At 32.7% G+C, this 24,328-nt stretch overlaps 1 protein-coding gene across 2 annotated transcripts in view; it reads right to left on the bottom strand.

Moving 5' to 3' along the window:
- The window catches only part of LOC140443138 (uncharacterized), a 100,216-nt gene that overhangs the window by 31,685 nt on the left and 44,203 nt on the right, over positions 1-24,328 (bottom strand). For both annotated transcript variants that reach the window (XM_072534225.1, XM_072534226.1), the window contains exon 2: positions 21,420-21,507. In XM_072534225.1, coding sequence (XP_072390326.1) covers positions 21,420-21,503 — 84 coding nt within the window. In that variant the 5' untranslated portion in view covers positions 21,504-21,507. The remainder of the gene's footprint in view (positions 1-21,419; positions 21,508-24,328) is intronic.

The following is a 24,328-nucleotide window of genomic DNA, read 5'->3' as shown; positions in this document are numbered from 1 at the left end:
TAGAAAGACCTCAACACAGCTATTCCGTGTAGCAACCAACAGTCGTCATAGCCAGAATGATCGCCAACGTTCGGAACGGACAGGCACCCTAAGAAGAAGAAACCTGTCAAACTCAGAGCAAATATTAAAAATAAAATATAAATTAATCATTTAATAGTAAATTTAATTATGATATAAACTAAATAATATATGATGACTAGAAACGAATTGATCGAGAGTAGTGAATCGATGTGAAAAACCAGAACTAAGCATTTTACTGCCGAGAAAAAAACGTAATAAAACACCAGTATAGAAGCTTCACTTTAAAAATTTTATAACATGGGATGAGTAGCTGATAAAAGGAAGGAAGTGTGGAAAACGAATTAGGACTGAAGCGACAGAAGTAGTAATTATAGGTCAGAATATTTGGAACTCGCATCAAGTACTAAGAAATAGCTCAAATTCAACTAACACTGGAGCCGAAGGTGAAAAACGATAGAAACCGACGTGTGTTTGCAGAATGAGCTGTGGAGCAGTTCAAATCTAATCCTAATTTCCGTTGAAAAATCATCCCCAACGATGAAGCCAATGTTTAACTGCATAAATAGGCCAACAAACAAAATTTCCAAATTGGGGTTTACACCACTCTAGATAAGATCCATGAGTGTCCAATGCTCTCGAAAAGTCACTGTTTGGTGTGGATTTTGGCTTGCAGACTCATCAATCATTCCATATTTATTTAAGAATGACGTTAGCTGGGTCACTACCGTTAAGAGCGCGCGTTATAGGTCACAGAATGATATAAATACCAACGACATGTAGTTTCAGCAGGATAACGGTACGTGCCATACAGCTCATGTCACATTGGACATTGTCTTGGCCACCGAAATCATCCGATTTGACCCCGTTAGACTCTTTCTTGTGGGGATTTTTTTAAGTCACAAGTACATGAGAATAAGCCACCAACAACAGAGGTCCTCAAAGCCAAGGTAACCTATGTCATAAGTCGAAGTTAGCCTGATTTATGCCCCACAGTTATAGAAAATTGGATATTTTGGATTCGTGTCACCCAGCGAAACCGCAGCAAATATTTGAACAATTTAAATATCTCACACAATTTTGCTTTTTATTTAAATTTAAAAAAGGAGGCACTTAATTAAAGACCCCCTTATTTTTTTACAATCTAATTTTTGTAATTTAATAAATATTATTGTGATTCATAAAATAAAAAATATAGTTTTTTTAATGTTCTGGCATTAGGAGTGGATCCATGCAGCCAAGAATACATAATATATCGATTAAGCTGCACATTATTTACTGTTGGGTATTTTTAGAGTGTTTAGTTAGCAAAAAAACAGTGTTCAAACAATTGTCTACTCAATCCAATGTCAATTGGATTATTATTATCTGTAATAATTATTATGATTGATTGACGGATTCAGTCAGGGCAGACAGGTAAATATCATCATATTCATGAAATTATTTTGTATTATAGATTCATCATTCGTTTTTACTTTTTTCCATTGTTATGATGTTATTTTTACTTCTTTTCTTACATTTTTGATGTTTCTACGTTTTTTTTGTGCTGTATAGCTTGTCATAATTTCCTAATATTTCGTTAACCATAGTGACTCCCCACCCAGTGTGTCTTACGTGCAGAACTGAAAGGCTCCTACTCGGTCCAGAAACCCCTCCTCCACCCAATCTGGGACTGGATAAATGGGGTAATAAGACGGATACATATTTGATGTTATTATTTCATTTTTTTAAGTCACCATGATTATATTTTTAGTAAATTTTAGTATTACATCTAGTACCATTATAGTACCTATAGCAGTATTGTAAAACTTCTTCCCTCCTATCGTTTAGAAGGCAAATTATATTTGTTGTAAATTTAGTACCAATTTTTGTTAGGTTTTCCATTAGGTCTTATGAGTGATTTTAGGAATATGTGATCAAGATCGGCTCTTTCGTTGAATACCTCGCATATATCGGTTGCCAGTATTCATATTTTGTTCAAATGGGCTGTGTATGATGCATGACAAAATTTTATTCTTGTTACTAAGAACATTTGTCTTCCGCTGAAGGAGTAATTGCTGTCTGTACCAGTAGAGTCTCGGAATATTTTTTTAAATATTTGTGACACATTTTTGACATGTTTTTGTGTGTCATTTTTGACACAAGTTATTTTATACATTTGAATTTGGTTTCTTTATTTGCCCCAATATTTTTCTTAACCCCTCAAAACCTTCTGTCTATTTATTCATACGCAAAACATGCCATTTTAGTTTAACCGTGCAGCGAAAAAACGGCGCTGGTTTCTGTTTATTGTGTCAAATATCAAATAAACAACGTGTGGTTTTTACATTTTACCATATTTTGTGTATTTAGTTAAAATATGGCTTCTAAAGCAAAACAAAATGACGCAAGTAAATTCGGTCAAAAGTGGGAGAGGAGGTAAGTCTTTATACAAAAATATTTTTTTTTATTTCGAAAATATGTGTTTCCACAGCTAATGGTCATTGACACAGATACAATTTACATTCATGTTTACATGGTTAATACTTTACATTTGTTTTAAATTAAATTGTATAACTTTCCGTTTTTTAAAAGGTTTAATACATTTTCATAGTTGCTGCTGTTTGAGACAAGTATGTCTTTTAGATTGTTACCAAGATTGTATTTTCTTCTGGCCGCTAGGTAGTGTTGACAGTCAAGAAGTACATGTGTTACGGAAGTCGTGGTGTTGCAGTACTGGCACAAAATCTGATTACTGGAATTCGTTAGGTGTCCATGTGTGAGGTGTGTGTGCTCTATTCTCAATCTTCGAATGATAGATTTGTCCTTTCTTTTCATTGGTGGTAGCTGGTGGTAGAAAATGTTTGGTTGTAGAACGCTTAACTTGATATTGCTTCTTTCTCAATGATCATTCCAAAGGTCCATTATTTTATGTTTGAGTGTTCTTTTTAGATCTGATGATGTTTGAATGTCTGTTGTTACGTTGAGAGAACATGCTTGTTTTGCTGCTTGATCAGCTTTTTCGTGACCTGGAATACCAACGTGTGATGAGACCCACAATATTGTTACTGTAATTCCATAAGTTTGACGACGATTACATATACTCTGAATTTCTTGAACTATTGGGTGAATAGAATGTACGTTTCTTATGGATTGCATGGAGGACAGAGAGTCCGTACAGATTGCTATAGTTTTATCATCATTAAGTGGAGTTTTCACTGCTTGTAGTATTCCATATAGTTCAGCAGTATAAATCCTGCAATTGCTTCGAAACAAGTTGACGGTGGTTGTAGTCGTTGTAACAGTACAGCCAACACCTTCTTCAGTCTTAGATGCATCTGAGTAAAGGATCTTATCGAAGTTGCATTGATGTAGTATTTCATAGAATCTTTGTTTGATAATGGAAGGTGGCATTTCATCCTTATTATATTTGGATAATTCGATAATGAAATTTGGAAGTTTACATATCCATGGAGGAGTTTGAGGGACCGTGAAAGGGCTGGTCGACAACAGATTGATATCTAAATAAGGAATTAATATCTGTATACTGGACGGTACCATTATAGGATTATTAGTAACTGGTAATTGTCTATTACAGATGAGGTTTATTGTGGGCTTTGTGGGATTTGCTGAAACTCTAGCAAGTATTTGGAACTGAAGTATTTTAGACTAAATTTAGTGAACGTAGTAGTGATTTACTTACTACTCACTATATACTATGTGATGACTACAAATACCTAGGAGTAAAGATCACTGAGGATGGAAAATTAGATGCAGCCTTTAAGTAACGAAATACACAGGGAAGGAAAGGCATAGCCTTACTGAACAGCGTACTGTGGGATAAAAGAAAATAAAAGAAGAATATACAATATCATAATAAAAAGTATCACAACATATGGATGCGAAGTGTGGCCCCTAAAAGACAGAACAGAGAAAATGCTTAGGGCAACAGAAATGGACTTCTGGCGCCGCTTGGTGGGAATCTCCAGACGCGACAGAATAACAAACGAGAGAGTCCGAGAAATCATGGGGGTTACACATAATATTGTTGATGACATCAAAACGACACAACTCAGACGGTACGGACACGTAAGGAGAATGCCGGAGAATAGAATACCAAGACAAATTCTTGAATGGCAACCAAGAGGTAGGCGGAGGCCAGGAAGAAGCTTTATTTGGTCTACTACTTGAAGAAAATTTTTCCACTCAGGATAATGATTGGAAATTGCGTGTTTTGTCTTCTGGTAAAATGAATAACTTTGGATTTGGATGGAAGAAGTTAAGGCCATATTGACTGGCCCAGTTGTTTATTTTACTTAGCGTGTTTTGTAGTAAAGTATTTGTGCTGGATGTGACCTTTCCATGACAGAATAATATTATGTCGTCAGCATATATTCCATATTGTACAGGGTCGTTTATGAATGTATAATACTAAGTAGAAATAGTGTGCTGCTTAGGACAGACAATTGTGGGACACCGTTTATGGTTGTGTGTCGTGAGGAAGTTTTGCCATTAGTAATGACTTTAAAGAATCGCTTTGTGAGAAAATTTTTTATAAACGAATATATATTACTGGATAGCTTGTTCTGGTTTAGTTTGTTTAGTATCACAGAAATCGGTATAGAGTCGAAAGCGCTTTCTATGTCCAGGGAGATTGCAATGACTTCATTAAAAAATATTAATAAGTTGTTATGTTTTTAGTCAGATTCTTTGTTTATTTTTTCACTTAGATGTTATATTGCACAACTGTTTGTATCTAGTGGTATTTATACAGAATCACTATGTGTTACCGAGGGAATTCCAAAATAAAGCGTATGAAAATTCATACGTTAGGATTTTATGACCATTAGTTTACTTATGTTTGTAGTTTTATATTGGTTTTTTTAGGGGTCCACTTACTACCGAAGAGCTAATAGCTAAGAGCTAATAGTGTCTGGAAGAGTCCGATAGTGACGATGAACTTGCCGGTGCACAATTTCCAGACATTACATTGTTTCCCCCTGAAAAGGACGAAGACACGGATGTCGATGAAATTTCCGGAGGAAGAAAATTTGGTGAATACTAATAGTGTGAATTTATTGGACCTTGGTCTACTAGCAGAATGCTTTCAGATAAAAATAATTACACACGACCGTGAAAGTATGGAATTGAATTTGGAAACCTCAATTTTAAAAATGAGAACAAGATCAGTAAAGAACGAAAAAACAAGATGTTCGTGGAAACTCTTGCACTTTGAAGAAAAGTTGCCAGAGGATTCTAATTTGAAAACAAAAAATAAACTTTTTAAAACAATTTATTTTTTTAAGCTGTTCTGTCCATTGGAATTTGTTCAACAAATTTGCGAAGAGTCCCGAAAATATGCGAATTATAAAAATGGAATTGAATTTTTACAATTGCTCCTGAAGAGTTCTATAAATTTTTGGCTATTTTGTTGCTGTCTGGATATGTGAAACTTCCAAATCGAAGAATGTATTTGGAGAAATCGGCTGACACCTACAACCTGGCTGTGTTTATGTCTCGTGATCGGTTTCTGGTGATTTTTAAATATCTTCATTTTAATGATAAAAAGAAACTGATCCACAGGATAAATGCAGAAAAGTAAGACCCGTTTTGAAGCATATGTCATCAAAGTCAATTATAGGCAAACCTGTTCCTACTGTATGGTCTCTGGATGAGGCGATTGCATCCTATTACGGTCGTCATCATTTCAAACAATTTATTAGAGAAAAGTCCATTCGATTTGGGTTTAAGTTTTGGTGTTTAAATACTCTTTAATCTTTATTAAAAAGATTAGTACCATACGCCGAAGAAATAGTTGGTTACTACCAGTGTGGTTTCAGGCCTGGCAGATCGACTATTGATCAAATATTTACAATAAGACAAATGCTTGAAAAGTATTGGGAATTTTTATAGACTTCAAACAGGCTTATGATTCAATTAATCGTGCAACATTATGGAAGGCAATGATCGAGCTCGGCGTACCCAAGAAACTAGCTGCGGTAACACAAATGTGTGTAAGTAACTCTTTTGCACAAGTTAAAATAGGGGGAGAAATATCAAATGCTTTCTGCGTAAATTCTGGACTGAGGCAGGGAGACCCGTTGTCCCCATTGTTGTTTAATCTGGCGTTAGAATATGTCATGCGAAAAATATATCCAAAAATCAAACCAGACATAACTGCTCGGGGAGCAAAAATCATACTAGCCTTTGCCGATGACGTAGACGCAGTAGCACAATCAACATTAGAAATTAAGGATATTTTCTTGAGCTTTGAAGAAGCTGCATTAAACATCGGTCTAAAAATAAATGAAGACAAAACAAAATACATGGTCGTCTCAAAACAAGAACGACGGCGAATAAGGCAAAACATTACTATAAATGATCACAACTTCGAAGTGGTTAAAGAATTTAAATATCTAGGAGCAACAATCACAAATGACAACAAATTAGAGCGAGAAGTTGAAACGAGAATAATGGCAGGAAACAGATCTTTCTTTGCAATGCAACATACAATGAAGTCAAAATTTCTTTCACGAGGTACAAAAATCCGGATATATAAGACCATAATACGACCAACAGTCGCGTATGGAAGCGAAACATGGACGCTAACAAAAAGAGAAATAAATAAATTGCTGGTGTGGGAACGTAAAATTCTTCGAATGATATATGGCCCTTGCAGAGACAGCGTGACAAACGAAGGCAGATACTATGGCGAGATACAATAATGAGCTAGAGTCTCTATTCGGAAAAGAAAATCTTATCAGATATATAAAGGCCAATAGACTCAGATGGGCAGGGCATGTGATACGCAGTAACGACAATCGCCTTATAAACAATGTGTTCTGGGAAAGGCCAGAGGGAAGAAGGTCTATAGGTCGACCTAGAAAAAGGTGGAAAGATGCAGTCAAAGAAGATCTAGAAAAAATGGAAGTGCGACAATGGGAATTACAGGACCGACAAACATGGAAGGCAATAGTAAACGCGGCAAAGACTCACGAAGAGTTGTAGTGCCATTGATGATGATGATGATGATGTTTAAATACTCCTAATGGATACTGCGTTAAGTTTGAACTATATGAGAGGAAAAACTAATGGGGTACTAATATGCCTTTAGGCACTTCTGTTACAAAAAGGATGGGTTTAGAATGTGTTCCTGAAAGAAGTGAAATTTTCCTAGATACTTATTTCAATTTAATTTCAAAGGGGGTCAGGTTTTGCTGGGTTAATTGAACTTTCTTGTTAATTATTGAACTATCTAAACAATTGAAAAAACCCTAAAATTGTTTATCACTCACAGAATATTTTACACAATAAGTATTCCTATGTAGAATATAACGTGTAATCCTCAGTACAGTGTACTGTATTTTTATCAAAATTTTTGTTAATTAAACCATCTTTAACAATAAGGATGGATAACGTTCGGCCTACTTTTCGCATGTCGGAAATTAAACCGTTTCATTACCCACTTTACTCACTTTTCACCCTACAGGATCGATCTGGAGGGGTGCAGCTGATGATGCCTTTGTTATTCTTGTTGCTTTCTATAGGAGTCCGTACATACCTTGTATTTAGGGCTGTCTAAGTTTGTTAATAATTATTATTAGATAACTTCTTTCAAATAATTTGAGAAATTATTTCTCAAAAGATTCAATTAATCAAATCTCGAGATAGACACTTTATCATAATTAACTGTAAAGCAACGCCAAAACTATAAAAGAAGCTTAGACAAAAAATGTATTTGCATGTAGTTCTAAAAGTTGTTATATTAGATTTATCGTTTTTCCTGAAGAATTCTTAGATATTTTGAGTTTATGCCAATATAATTTTTCTTCAAGTGCTCTCAAGTGATATATGAAATATAAGTTCTGAAGCTATTTTCTTGTGACATTTTAAAGTAATTACTATTTAAATGGGAATAAGCCACAATTAAAGGTTAAAGTACGTTTATTGACGTTTCAATTTCCACTTCGGAAATCGTTCTCAAAATACAAACATTAGTAAATTAAACAAATTTTGTTTTTTTTAAATTTTTTTAGAGTGGAAATTGAAACGTCAATAAACGTACTTTAACCTTTAATTGTGGCTTATTCCCATTTAAATAGTAATGAAATATAAGGTTTAAAAACGAACTTAACAGAACAGGCTTAATTAGTAAAATAGTTGAAGTTTTATAAACCTAATACTAATGATTAATTAATACCTCTTAACAACACGGAAATTAGTTCTGTTAAATAGAAAAATAGTGTAGAATAGAAATATGCTTTATTGTCACTAAAAATTGTACAATTATATGGACAAAGATTCCAAAATCAAAAATATAACAATAACAATTAAAATTTACTAAAATTCCATAAATCGTCAATATCACAAAATAAAAGGTACAAAAATACACAACCCATTGCAAAATTTAACGTACCTTTAACTTGTACCTAAACGTACCTACTGTAATTTCTAAGTTATTCATTACGAAACTCTTCCACTGAATAATATGGTCTTTCAGATAGAAAGGCTTTTGTCAATTTACGGAACTTAAGGAAAGAAGTTGTAGATTTAAGTGGCAAAGAGAGATGGTTGTATAATTTGTTTGCCGAATATAATATAGATTTCTTTACTGACTCAGTGGACGGGATCGGTAAATACACATCAAAGGTTGAATTTCTGTGGCGTAGTCATGATTAGGTCTTGCTGGAAAAACATGTAGGTGTTTACGAATTAAGCAAACAGTTTCTGGAATATATACAAAGAAAAGAGGTAAAATCCCGTGATTTTTGAAGTAGCTTCTGGAATGTGTTATTCTATATATATATAAGCGGGGATCCTACAGCTTCTGCCGCTTCCCGCATTTCGATCGCCATCTTTTTCTATCTCTCCAGGTGTCTTCATCAATGGCTCTATCTTTCATGGTTTCCATAACACCTTGTATCCAAGACTTGGCTGGTCTTCCTCGTTTCCTTCTATTACTTGGATTGTATTCCATAGCTCTTTTTGGCCATCTGTTGTCGTCCATTCTCTGTACGTGTCCATACCATATTAACTGTCTAGTTTCTATTCTTTCAGAAGTTGTATGTTTTTCTTCTAATTTCAGAATTAGGTATACGTTCTACTCTTGATATACGGCAAGCTCTTCTTAGGTAGTCCATTTCAACCGTGTCAACTTTTTTCTTTCCTTTTATTGTCATTTGCCAACATTCTGCTCCATATGTAAGAATGGGCTCTACAATTACTTTGTAGATAGTCATTTTAGTTCTCTTTATCTTTGTTGGACCAAAGTATCGAATTCAGAATTTGAACACTCTTCCTGCCTTGTTGCACTCTATAGTCTATATCTCGTTCCGTTGTTCCTTTACTGCAGATAATACTTCCCAAATATTTGTATTCGTAGCACCTTTTCATTTGTCTAATTTCCAAATCCGGGTCTTCGTCTTCACTGCCTATTCGCATATATTCTGTTTTAGACATATTCATACTCATCCCCCATTTTTCGTATTCATCTTTAAGCTTTCTAAGCATATAATCTGCATCTTCTTCACAGCTTGCAATTAGTACTTGATCATCTGCAAAGAACAGCGTTGTCAGATAATGGTTGTTTAGCTTCAACCCCATTCCCGCACATTTTTGTCTCCACTGGTGCAGTGCTTCTTGGATATATATTTTGAATAGGGTGGGGGAAAGACAACATCCTTGTCTCAAGCCTTTCGTTACTGTAAATACCCTTGAGAAAGTATTTCCTGTTTTTACAGTGCTTTGAGGACATTTATAGATGTTCAGTATTGCTTTTAGATATGTTTTACTAAGGTCCGTTTTCGTCAAGACACTAAATAAGAGTTTTAAAGGAACTGTATCATAAGCCTTCTCCAGATCTATAAATACCAGATGCGTAGGGAGGTTTCGAGCTGTTCGTTTTTCAATTACTTGTTGAAGGGTAAATGTGTTGTCCACGCACGATCTTCTGATGTGTTATTCTACTGGGGCTAAAAGGATACCGTATTGCTCTTTTTTGTAATTTAAGAATAACATCAGATTGGGCAGCTGTATTAGAACCCCAAAAAAGGAAGGCCATATCGAAGATGAGACTCGAACAAAGAAAAATATGTTATTTTGGAAGATGCTAAATTAATTTCCTTCGAAACAGATCTTATTGCATAGCAGGCTAAGGCTAGTTTCTTACTTAACAAATCGATATAGAGGAACCATTTAACGTTGCTGTATATAAAAATACCAAGAAATTTTACAGAATCAACGATACGGATCTTTTTGTTATTAAGAAGCAAATGTTAAAGAGCTTCTTTATAGAATAATGCTACTGTCTTATCCACGTTAAAAGAGAGTAAATTAGAGTCGGACCAGGTTTTTATTTTAAGTAGATCAGAAGTTATTGCACGAAGAGTTGCAATATTAGAGTTCCTCAAGGTAATACTGGTATCATCAGCAAAAAGAAAAATTTTTCCATTGTCGAAAAGTCAACTTTGTCAAAAGCGATAAAGGTAACGTAACTGTTGTAATGTATAAAGAGGATTACCTACAAAAAACTGGAGAACTCTTAAATGATACTAAGTATTACACTACACTTAGAAGGAGTCCTGTTTGCAACAAAAAGCAAAATGTCTAGTATCTAAATTAAACAGAAAGAAATTTATTGATAATAAAAAAGCAAAAGAGCTCAAAATTTATAATTCTATTGCTCCACGGTTTTATGCTCTACCTAAAATACATAAACCAACTTTATGTATGAGACCAATTATTTCATCTTTATGCCCTCCTAATGGACCAATAGCACATCTCCTCACTGACATCTTAACTAATGCTTATAATATAAACAACAATTTTTACATTAAAGATTCATTTGATTTTAGTTCTTTCATTAATAATTTCCAATTACCACAGAATTATGTTTTAGTTAGTTTTGATGTAACATCTCTTTTTACCAATTTACCTTTAGATTTAATCATAAGTAGTGTTGAAAAACATTGGAATGAGATTTAGCAATATACTAATATTGACTTATTACATTTCAAAACACTTATCAACTTTGTTTTTGATTCTAATATATTTATAAATATAAGGTTGAATGCTCGAATAAATGAACTTTGATCAGATAAAAGGCATATATCGAGCACAGTTTAATTAAATCTTGCCCAAGTACTTTCGATCCCTAGATCATCTTCAGGGGCATTTCGTCAATTGCGGCCTATCCGACAAGAACAAAATTCATTCTGTCTCCGGCTTCTGCAAGTAATGTAGCCTTTCTTAAGTAATTTTAAAGTGTTTGTTTGTCCTTTTGTAGTGTAGTGTGATGTACATTTATATGTTTATGACATTTTGTTCTTGTCGGATAGGCCGCAATTGACGAAATGCCCCTGAAGATGATCTAGGGATCGAAAGTACTTGGGCAAGATTTAATTAAACTGTGCTCGATGTATGCCTTTTATCTGATCAAAGTTAATATATTTATGTTCAATGGTGTCTTTTATAAAAAAATTTTTGGTGGTACTATGGGATCTAGTCTTTCATCCATTCTAAGTAGCTATGTCATGTTCCAAGTAGCTATGATGTTCTCAGTGATTGTATAAACAATTGCACTTTTTTGTTTTGGCACTTCCTAAACACAAAATTCATAAAACAGTCAACATTTTCAACAATCATAATCAACATATACAATTTACAGTTGAGGAAGAGGTAGATAATTCTCTACCATTTCTTGACATGAGAATTGTAAGAAATACAGACAATATGTTAAAAACCAAATGGTTCAGAAAACCTATATGTAGTAATAGATTTATAAGCTATTACTATCATCATCCAAATAAGATAAAAATGAACCTTATAACAGGATTAAAAGAACGTGTTTTAAAGCTTTCTCGTCCAGATTATCTACAAGAAGATCTTCAATTGTTAAAAAATATTTTAATTGAAAACTCTTATCCTCCAGATATGATTCATAGGATGCTTTTTTCTAATATTGTTAATATAAATAACTTAACATCATTTTTTGCTAAATCTCAGAACATTGTATCTAACAATCAGAACATCTATTATCATTCACTACATTTTATACCATCATTAACACCTAAATTAATACAAACACTAAAGGATATTGACAATATAAAAATAGCAACAAAGAACATCAAAACTATTTCATCTTTATATTCCAAAACTAAGTATCCTATAGACAAATTAGATAAAACAAATGTAGTATACAGCATTGGTTGTACTCAGTGTGAAGCTGAGTATGTTGGTGAGACCAGAAGAAATCTTGCAAATCGCATTATTTCTCACAAAAGTGATTACAGAATTAAAAAACCATCTTGTGCTTTGGCAGAGCATGTAATCGATAAAGACCATATTATGGATTTTGATAACATTAAAATTTTGTGTAGTGAAAGTAATAAATTCAAAAAGACTTTTTTGGAAATGGTTTGTATTAGCAAAAGTGATAATAATTTAAACAAAAGATCAGAAATTCAAAATCTACGTAAAAGTTTATAATTATATTATTTCTTTGTAGTTTATATATGAAACGAGTAAAATATCACGTTTTGATTTAATTTTCCTTATATTTGTTACATTTTTTCAGACATCTATCAATGGTGAATAAATTTTCTTCTTTTTGTTACTAAACAATAAAGAATTTTTAAACAAAATTTTGTAAATTGTCAAAATAATAATTTGGCAATATAATTGCCAAAAATAAAAATTTTAAGTTGGCATTTATGACATTGAGGCTTAATTGTAATTGGTGGCTATTCTAACTTATTTATAAATTCAATTGTTTTTGTGTTAAGAAACTTTGTCAAAATTATATTAAAATTTCAGAGAAACATTTATTAGACAAGAACCCGTCTCCTCAATGTGACTGTGGGGAGAACCAAACCATCGACCACATTATTCAAGAGTGTCCCTCAAGATCCTACAATGGTAGCCCTGAAGACTTCCTGTTTGCAACTTCAGAGTCAATTGATTATATAAATACACTTGATGTTTGTTTGTAACTATTTAAAGTTTGTCAAATACCTATATTACTACTGTTTGTGTATTTGTGCTAAACGTGTTGTAATTGCCATACGATAAATAAATAAATAGATATACTTTTTCCAATGTCAGTTTGCCAAGCGTCGGCTTTTGAGATTCTTTGATGCCAATGCCGACCATTGGCGCGGAAATTAAGAAAAGGGATCAGTTATCAAACGCATATTTCAAGAAAAATCATATAATTTTTATTAATTTTTACATAATTATATTCAGGAAAATTTCTCAATTTTTGGGCAGAAAATGTTTAAACAATTTTTTAAACAAATTCAAAATATCACCTTTTGTTCTCCAAAAAATATTTTTTAGGTTTTTGGGTGACTCTAAATAAGATCTATGTCATTTTTCTCAAAAGTTAATAGTTTTGGAGATATAGGCGATTTAAAATCCGAAAAATGCGATACCTAATATGCATTTTCGAGGCTTGAAAAATATGTAAATGAGTATTTTTGAGATTCAAGAGTATCTAAACTAAAGTATCAACATTGATTTTGGTGAGAAATCGGAGCAATATTTTCCGTAGCAGAAAAAGGTGATCTTTTGAATTTGAATTGTTTCCGGCAAAAATGTCCGGCACCCTTCAACCTTCGATTTGTTTAAACGGGGCATTTTTGAATAGGACTCTTCAAAGGACAGAATCAGTTTTTTTTTCAAATGGGAGCGGGCTCACAACATCGAATAAATAACAAATTAATTCTTTCAAATTAAAGCTTGTTAATTTTAGTGATTTATAAGAATATTGGACTTATTATTTAGTTTTTACATAAACCATAATATTTTTTTACAATTATCTGTAAATAATGGCTCATTCTGTCAGAAAATTTTAAAAGATTGTCTATCCAGCAATTAAGATAGTCAACTGAAAATTAATTTTTAAACACGGCCTACTGTTAATGCACAAACAGGGTGAATCTTCAATATTTTGCTTCGAGTTAGAGATATCTGAAAAAGTTATTTGGAAAAGATGTTCCAAATATTATTATAACCCCACATAACAAAGTTTTATGTCAAAATTCGCACTTTTACTTTTTTCATTAATTGAAGAGCTTATTTCCAAAGTGTCTTAAATCCAAAATTTCGATTTTTTTAATTTTCTTTTTTTAAACTTTATAGATTTCTTCAAGTCTAGAATAAAGTTATATGTACCAAAACAACTTCTTATTTACCATTTAAAAGTGCATATGAAAATTGTAAAATTGTATAATTTGTATGTTAAATTTGTATGAAAATCTGTAATTTCATTATATGGATTTAAGACACTTTGGAAATAAGCTCTTCAATTGTAGTCAGGATTCTAAAACGGACAGTTGGCTGTCCCGAGATGCATCTTTAGACAGCCAATTGTAGATTAATGATCGAGATTACAAATAATACTGAAAAATTAAAATTGCGAATTTTGTCATGAAATTTGGTATGTGCGGTTACAATAAGTGGAACAGCTTTTCCAAATAAGTTTTTCCGATTTCTCTAACGCGAAGCAAAATATCGAAAATTTACCCTGTTTGTGGATTCGCAGTAAGCCGCGTTTAAAATTTAAATTTCAGATGACTATCTTAAAAAAATGTGCACTATCAACATGTATGACTGTGCAAAATGTCAAATCTGTATGTATTTTAGTAGCTGATATATAGAGGTGTCTTCATCTTAAATGCGACACACTTTATAATAATGAATACTAGTGTTCAAGATGCATCGCGATAGCTGTAAAGAAATTAATTAGAAGGACTGAAAAGAATCGTCAGAGTCTTCTGAAGTCGAATCGTTCCCAGGTTGGATAACTATTGGTGCTATTGCCGGTAAAACAGGATATTCGTTTTCTATTTTTACAACATGAGCTTCGCAATTTTTCCACACATCGCTATTAATGCCACTAATTATTTCTCGAATATTCTCAATGGCCATTGCGCTTAATGTTGGTGACTGATTATATTTTCGCAATCGTTTTTTTACGGTACCCCAAACCATTTCAATTGGATTAAAAATGCAATAGTATGAGGGTAATCGCAAAAGAGTATGGCCGTGCCTGCTGCAAATGGTGTCAATAACGTATTCGTTTTTAAAATTCCGACTTTTGATAATTCTAATTAATTCTTTCTTTACTGGAATCTTTTTAGGAACAGTGATGTTTTTAAGTTGCATAAATTTTAAAATTTCGTCCTTTTTCGTGTTATTATTAGGTATTTTATTTAATATGCTGGAATGATACGAAGCATTATCCATAACAATCACTGAATTCGGCGGAATATTGGGCAAGAGTTGTTCAACAAACCACTTTTCAAATAAATCGGCTGTCATATCTTCGTGATAATCGGCAGAAGACTTTGTTATATTTTTGGCCGACAATAGCAATGCATTAGATACAATTAGAACAATTGCATTATCAGCCATCCCAATATTTTCTTTTTTCAAACACTCATACATATTTAAGACTATTCTTTGGGATTGTACGTGCAAATCTTTATTTTTTAATTCGGAGCTGTCATTAACATAATTGTCATTATTTATTGATAACACAGAAGTTGACGCATCTTAAAAAATGCCATCCTAGAAAAATATAATATTACTTACCTTATAATAAGCCTCCGCCTCTGCAAAAGGAAATATTTTAGGGTGTCACATAGCGAGACAAACAGGTGTTCATTACGATTTATAGCTTTGCGCTTCACTGTTGCCATAATGCATGAGTTTAAAATTAGTGAATATAACTTTAATACCATATTGATATATCTGCAATTTTTCATGTTTCCAAGTAAGGTATAAAATCAATGAAATTTGGAAAAAAATAATACAATTCTTGAAACCGTTTTTGAGAACTTGGATTCTTAAAAGTTGTCTGATTTCTTAAAAGTCGATCATTATATCTATAAAAGTATTACCGCTAAATTAACCAACATGGCAACGTCGATATGGACGGAAGGTTCAAATTCTCTCCAGACTACAATGTTGCCGATATTCGAAAATTACTTAGAGTATAAGTAATATATACAAAGTTCACGGTTGCTTTAATTCATTAGTGAAGAGTCCATGGAAATATTAGTACCTAGTTAATTAATTTATAGATATATTTTTTGAGAATATGTTCATATTATTTTTTAAGAGTGTCGTTCGTTGACTAGCAATTGAATAATAACGAATAGAGAATAGAGCATATTTTTTAAATATAACCTTAGGAATTTTAGGAAATATGTCTGACAACCTTGATTTGAAAGGCGGTCTCTTTGATACCAGAATGAGGCATGTTTATGTTGGAAAATTATTAGTGGATGTACTATAAGAACATTTTTATAATAATTCTTTTTGAAATATGTTAGCAGCAATTTTATTAACCAAACTAATTTTATTTGGTGAGTTAACAAAAAATTTTTTTTCTAGTTCAACTTTGTAAGATATTTTGTATTTTTTAGCAGCTCTTGATAATAAATGTAAACACAATTGAAAGCTCGAGATAAAAAATAGTTAACCAATAGGCCTTTTATAGACACCAACGCATCCAAAACATTTATATATATATATATATATATACATATTTTTCAAATTATTTTTCAACCGTACTGTTTTAAATATTGATTTATAGTATTAGCAATCGGTCAGGAAATAAAACTCTATTTGTTCAGTCTCAATATTTCGTCACGATTTTGTGACTTCTTCAGGAGAAAACTGTAAATTTATTAGAATAATTAATTATTATGTGTAAACAAAGTGAATATTTTAATACTTACAACTATAAGAATAAAAATTTAAATTTTTTTAGCATATCTAAATAAATGACATATTTGTTTGATTTTATTTAGGAGTTATGGTAACCGCAATATTTTATAGAGTGAATTTATTTCCTGACCGATTGCTGATACTATAAATCAATATATATATATATATATATATATATATATATATATATATATATATATATATATAAGAATTTCAGATACATAATACACAAAACATTTGAAAATAAATTGTAAGTGACTTTCAAAAATCTAGTAGTCGAGTTTATTTTGTCGTGTAGTGTAGCTCTTAATTTCATTCGAATAAAAAAGTGTTTAGAAATGTTTATGCAAAAATAAGAAGGCGAGAGAAGACCATCTGCTACAAGCAAACTCCCAGCATATTAATTTCGGTGTATATAGATCCGGCCGGACGGGTGGTAGCAACATCGCTCCGACGCCAATACGAGCCCCACAGCTTTTTATTTTCCTATTACACCACCGTCTAAATTATTGTTTTACTTAAGACTCTGAGGCTGTTTAATAATTGATAAGGTTTCTCCGGGGGCCTCACAGGAGCTGCCAAAGAAAACGCTATCTCGTTGCTTACCCCTGCCACCTATAGTGCCGGGAGTTTAATGCTAAATGTATAATCTACTCGAATGTAATTAAACGGATAAAGTTATGCCGAAATTGTTGGCATGAAATAAAAACTTTTATAATGAGATTTTTGGTCGCTGTTATCCGAACAAATAAATAATTTTTAAGATTTTCTATCGATCACAATGGCGCATGATTTTGAGCAAAACGTATATTTTGATTTTTCTCTAAAATGTATCACTAAAAGAATCAATTAATAAGTTTAATTAAAAAGACCAAGTAATCGTAAGGTAAAATGATTTCAGTTTCTTACCGACCGTGGTCTTGACGTAGTCTAAAAAACTATTGACTGACCAACTAACTCATTTGTTTTGTTTTTTTTTCATATAAAAAACTGAACGTTTTAATTTTTTTTGTAAGACAAACCAATGATGTATAGGAATTCATATATAAAACGTCTTCAATAAAAGGATGAAGTACTAAGTATTCATTGTTCTCCTATCTTGATTACCCACTACAGTTGTTTCGACTGATTGCCTTTCTCAAGTCAAGAAAGGCAATCAGCCGAAACAGCTATAGTGTTAAGATTTTATAATAAATGCTATGGAAGTTTTGAAAACAAAGTTTTCAGTGTTTTATTGTTAGATACATATTTCTATATCTCTGATCCGTCATCGTAGCATTTGTCGGAACCACTAAGTCAAAACAAATACCACTCCAAGCGCCAATAGAGCCTCCCTCAAAAGCAGTTATTCTTTCTTCTTAAAGTTCCATCTCCTATCGGAGGTTGGATATCATAACGGCTATGGTCACTTTGTTGGCTGCTGCTCTGAAAAGTTGTAGTGAACTACTGTTAAACCATTCTCTAAGGTTCTTCAGCCAGGAGATGCGTCTTCTTCCTATGCATCTTCTTCCTTGGATCCTTCCTTGCATAATAATTCTCAGCAGCTCATATTTTTCTCCTCTGGTTATGTGACCCAAATATTCTAGTTTTCTTCTTTTTATGCTGTTCATAATTTCTAACTCCTTATTTAGACGTCGTAGTACCTCAGCATTGGTAATCCTTTGAACCCACTGGATTTTTAATATTCTTCTGTAACACCACATTTCGAACGCTTCTATTATTCTTATGTGTTGTTTCTTCAATGTCCAAGCTTCCATTCCGTATAGTAAGATAGAAAATATGTAACATCTTAGAGCCCTCAATCTAAGATGCAACTGAAGGTCTCTGTTGGTAAGCATTGTCTTCATTTTCACAAATGCTTGCCTTGCAGTTTCAATTCGGACTTTGATTTCTCTGCTTTGGTCATTTTTGTCATCAACCCAGGTTCCCAGATATTTATATGTCTCTACTTTTCCTATTTGGGTTTGCTCTATGATTAATCTTTCATTTCCATGTTGCGTTTTTGAGACAATCATAAATTTAGTTTTTCCCTTATTTATTTTTAGTCCGTATCTAATGCAATAATCGTTAATTCTATTTACCAATTCTTGTAGCGATTCCAGGGTGTCTGCCATTATAACGGTGTCATCAGCGAATCTTATGTTATTTACTATTCTTCCGTTTACAGAGATTCCATCACCCAGATCCGCTATCGCTTCCTGGAATATGGCTTCACTGTACACGTTAAACAGTAATGGTGACAGAACACAGCCCTGTCTTACTCCTCTCTTTATATCTATATTTTCGGACTTTTGTTCTTCTATCTATTCGACCTTGTCGAATGCCTTCTCGAAGTCGATGAAACAGGAATAAATATCTAGGTTCATATCTAAGCATCTTTGAGAGAGGGCATTAAAAGCAAACAATGCCTCTCTCGTTCCCAGTCCCTTGCGGAACCCAAACTGAGTATCATCCATATCATCTTCTTTTTTTATTTTTATGGCTTCGGCAGTTTGCCATACAGCCAGTTACATGATCTTTTAATCTCATTAGGTACAGTAAAATATCATCTTCTAGTTTTCTATATAATCTTCCATGAATCACCTTTAGAAATATTTTGAGGGTATGGCTTATTAGTGATATTGTCCTATAGTCTGAACAATCTTTGGCATATACTGTTTTTGGTATTGCTACAAAGGTGGACACCAACCATTCCTGTGGGATTTTTCCAGTTTTATATGCTTCATTAAATAGGTCCAGAAGTACAGGTAGAGTTTCATCGTCTAGACATTTCAGTAGTTCCGCAGGTATTTCGTCTGGACTTACAGTTTTTCCGTTTTTTGCGTTTCGTATTGCTTGTTCGATATCCTCTATTATGATCTCTGGCCCCGTTTCGCTGTCGATTTCTTTCGGTTCTTGTCGATTATCCTCAAACAGATCTGTTATGTATGTCTTCCATTTTTTTAATTTCTCTTTAATTTCTATAATGATTTTTCATTTGCGTCTTTCAGAAGGGCATCTTTCTTTTTTCTCAGTGTATTTGTCATCTCCTTTATTTTCTTATGCATAAAAATGCATTTTCTTATGCATAAAAGCAGTTATAGGCATGGTATAATGTTCATTACACTTCTCTCCTCGTTCCTTCTAAACCAAAATACTTCTTTAGGTGCCGTTTTCTTAGCGAAGGTTAGCGATGACCTCTGCAAAGTCTTCCCTATTTTGGGCTTTCCTTATTAAACTTTGAAAGTCTAATCCTATCCAATCTTTGATGTTGCGCAGCAAGGTCATTTGTCTTCTACCCGGGCCGCGTTTGCCTTCTATTTTCCCTTCTATAATAAGCTGAAGGAAGTTATACCTGTCGTGTCTAAATATGTGTCCAAGATAAGATGTTTTACGCTTCTTGACAATTTCTGTGAGTTCACGTTCTCTATTCATACGCCTTAAAACTCCTTCATTTCTAACGCGGTCGGTCCATGGAATTTTCAGCATACGAAGAAATATCCACATCTCAAAGCTCTCTAAACGTCGTAACGAGCTGACTGTTAACGTCCAAGCTTCCACGCCGTGTAATAGTACACTATATACATAACACTTTATCATGCGGTATCGTAGGGACAAATCAAGATTACGGGTAGTGAGTAACTGTCGCATCTTTGAAAAGTCTTGTTCTGTGTCTAAGGTTTCATGTATCCAACAGCCTAGATACTTAAACTTTTTCACTTGTTCAACTATATTGTTGTTGACTAGTATGTTTATAACCGGTGTGTGTTTTTTTTTTAAATTACCATTGTTTTGGTTTTTTTACATTCACCTTAAGGCCGTATAGTTCTCCTTCTCGCACTACTTTGTAGTATCAACCAAAATACGACCACCGGAATTGTTTATACGAAATCTAGACTAATCTGTAAATAAGCGTTAGTTGCGGTGTTCTTCAGCCCATAGTCAGAATTCACGATGTTCCTTGATTAGTACTGGATGAGATAAACGATGAATCATATGCAACCTTCCTCTAATGGGTTGGTTTTAAATCATTCTTCCAGAGGCCTTACGCAATATTCTGTTGATGTGGTGATGGGTTGATTCGCATATATCAGTCATTAACAGGGTTGGTTGTCTGTCTCTATCGTCAACGACCATGCGGCTACATCATTTCTGACATAACAATTTCAAGCTCTATTTAAAACACTTTGTAAAACCCAAAACGTTAAGCCACTGCACGTTGCGTTAACCCTTCGTTGATCTACCGCTTAATCTGTTGCATTTAGACAATATCTGTTATGTTATTATCGAATGAAAATATATGACTTTAATATTTAACTTTTTGCTGACGATAATAAAAAAAACGGATGGCCACAATAACAAAATTTATCTTATTTTGTTTAAAATTGAAAACAAAGTCGGTGTTATTTGAATAATATTAAATTTTTAAAAACTCTAACTATCTCTGACGTAAAATATTACTTTGATCCTTATCAATGGTTGAACACTGTATTTTTATTTGTATTTGTAATGTAAGTTTTAGGATAGAATATCTATTAAGCTCTAATAATGTTATGTGTAAAAGTACAATATGGTAATATTGTTATATAATAAAAAGTTACAAATATAAGAAATAATATTCTTATATTTGTTTTTTTTTGTTTATTGTCACGGTAAGTATAGCTGTAAGTTATAAATATGTAGTTTTAATTGTAATATTAGAAACTTACTTCTAAAAAATCCTGATCTGCTCGTATAATGTTCAAAAAAATAATAAGTATGCAGGTTACTTCTCGTAAATTTAATAGTTTCATATACCTGGAATAAAAAAATGATCAGTAAAAATTTATGAAATCACCAACATTCACTCTAGATTTGAAAATGCATCATAGAAGAGTGGAAAATTTCACTAGAAGAATTTGAAGCGTTTGTTGGATTTTTGTATGCTTGTGGAATTTTAGGGCAAAACGTCTTAGCCTGAAGAGTCTGTGGTTAACAAAGTGTGGACTTTGTTAACCGATTTTTTCAAAGACAATGTCTCGAGAGAGATTTTTATTTTTATTTTAAATTCAAATATTAAATATGTTGAATGAAAAATTATTAGTAAAAGACCCTTTGACATAAAAACTTTTTACGAATGAATATTATTTTATTGAAAAAATAATAACCTCATTTTTATTTAATATTTTATCATTTTTAAATTTACTTTTATTAAATTTTAAATATTTTTAAATAATACAAATAAAAATCTGAAACTAGCCAGCCTTTTTCTATTATTTTTGTTGAAAATTTTTAAAACACTGAATTTGGCTATAGCCCTTTTGGTTTTTGATTTGTTGAATGTCCTTCTACAATGACAAAGTTACTTTAAATCCTCTACACACATCCCGACTAAACAACTAAACTATCGTGACCAACAACCTTGGGCTCGACGGTTGGTGTGTGTACCTCGCACATAAATGCTTTAATTTTAGTTATATTTTGTCTGTGTTTTCTATATATAATGAATACTAATCTACCATTTGAAAATTTTTCTTCTTCTATAAAATGAAATGTATCCTGACATAAGAGTAACTTGAGCTTCTTCTCTTCATCTTATTTCGCTCAGGTCAGGCAAGTCAGGTGATGTCCCATTTTATTGTTTTTAGCTGTTTCTCCAGTTCCATTATCTTCTGGTCCGATATAAGAATCCTCACATTGTATGAAGTTATATGCATTTGTCGCTCTTGGTGGTAGCCTGATATTTTAGAGGATTCTTAGCACCCTCTGCTCCAATCCTGTTCCAAACGCTACTTTGGTTAGGGGTGTTCAAGGAGCGAAAGACTGAGCCGTTTAATAGTTTCGTCTCTCATGCAAAATAACTCTTGGGATTTTTAGTCATTAAAACACCGCTTGTTAGCGAGTTGGTTTTGATGTGAAGGAAGAAAAGGGTGAAGATAAAAATGTTTTATATTTGGACATGGTTTCCCGGAGATGGGCGGCTGGGGAAATCCATGATCTCGCATAGGCTAATGTGCTATTCCTGAAGTATATCTGTCTCCTTTAGGGACCGCAGGAAAGTATCTACTGGCTACCCTCCGATACTAAACTCCTGTCATAAAATGTCATGGTTTAGGTTAGTTCGAGTACTCCTTACTAGCTGTACTACAATCTTTTTTTAGTCCTTCAGATTGTATTTATTAGTTTGTCTCTTTTAATACTCTTTTGTATATACTTTTGATTGCCGTAGTTACATTTTTTCTCCATTAGTTTGCTTATAATGACTCGGTAAAAGGCTTTTTCAAAATCAATAAATACAATATGGGTATATAGATTAAATGCTTGTTAGTTGTCTACAATTTGTTTTATCATGAAAAACATATTTTAGTATTATTTAATTAATTTTCTTAGGTAACGTAACTTGTAAGGTTTGTTACGTATTAGGTATTTTGTTTTCTTATTCGGTTTGGTATATTATTAAAAGATAATTTTTTACTTTCCCCAAAAACTAAAAAACTAAAATAAAAACGAAAATCGATTGATGCGGATTGCATATCACAGCCGTAATGTCCCTTTATGTATGCATTCGTGATTTTTAATCAAAAATCTTTTCTGACAGACAAATAGAAGAAAATAAAAACCATAAGAAAAAGAATTTGTCTTTAAATCTCCAGCAAGCAGCGAGATAGCCATCGGCTGAATTAATACCGAGTTGTGCCTTTTCTTTTCCCTTTTTTTATTCATTTTTTCGTATTCTTTTTCTTTGACGCCTCTCGAGAGCATTGTGATGCATTTCTTTTTCGATTTTGATGGATACTGTCTTATTAACTTTCGGAGAAAAATTATCCTTTGAAAGGATTGGCGAAAAGGAAGAGGAGTTGGGACTGCGACGAACGCGAGAAATCTCTCTTGGCAAAATGACATAAACGCATTCAATAGTGAACATGAATATTTCAGATTTATAGATTTTTAAGGGAATCGACTTTCCAAAGTTATAGGACAATTATATCATCAAGAAATAAATAAATAAATGGATTATTTTCTTTTCGATAAACATAGTATGTGTAAAATTGGTCAGATAAGTAAAAAACAGAGTACCATTTAAAATTCTACAAATTCTTCAACTCAATAAAAAATGTCTGCACTTAAAAATTCCTTTAAATGTAGTTTAAAGCTTGGCATGCTCTTACATAATTTTATATGCATTGGTAATCTATTAAAAAGTCTTTAGGCCCATTATACTAGGAGACTTGAAATATTTATTTCCCCTGCACATTGGGCACGTAAGGTATATCTAGTATTTTGGTTGTTGACTTGTTCATTGCTTTAAAATTTTTAAAGTTATTAAATACAAATATACGTCTCTTAAAAGTCTCTTAAATATAAAGACAGGCTAAAGGCTATTATTATTGGGATACCAGCAGTATACCCTATTATTCTTCTTTGTGCAATAAAGTCTTTAATAATATGACTACTTGTTTCCCAAAAACAAATCCCGTATTGTAGACTGGATCCGGCTTAGACATAATAAAGTACTATTAATTGTTTTTCTTAAGATCTGTTTCGAAGGAAATCAATTTAGCATCTTCTAAAATAACATATTTTTTTTTATTTGAGTCTCATCTTCTATATGGTTTTTCTTTTCAAGATTCTAGTACAG

This window comes from Diabrotica undecimpunctata, chromosome 6 (genome assembly GCF_040954645.1).
Source record: "Diabrotica undecimpunctata isolate CICGRU chromosome 6, icDiaUnde3, whole genome shotgun sequence".
Taxonomy (NCBI): domain Eukaryota; kingdom Metazoa; phylum Arthropoda; class Insecta; order Coleoptera; family Chrysomelidae; genus Diabrotica; species Diabrotica undecimpunctata.
Note: the sequence above shows the minus strand (reverse complement) of the source record. Positions and strands in the feature narration are given on the sequence as shown.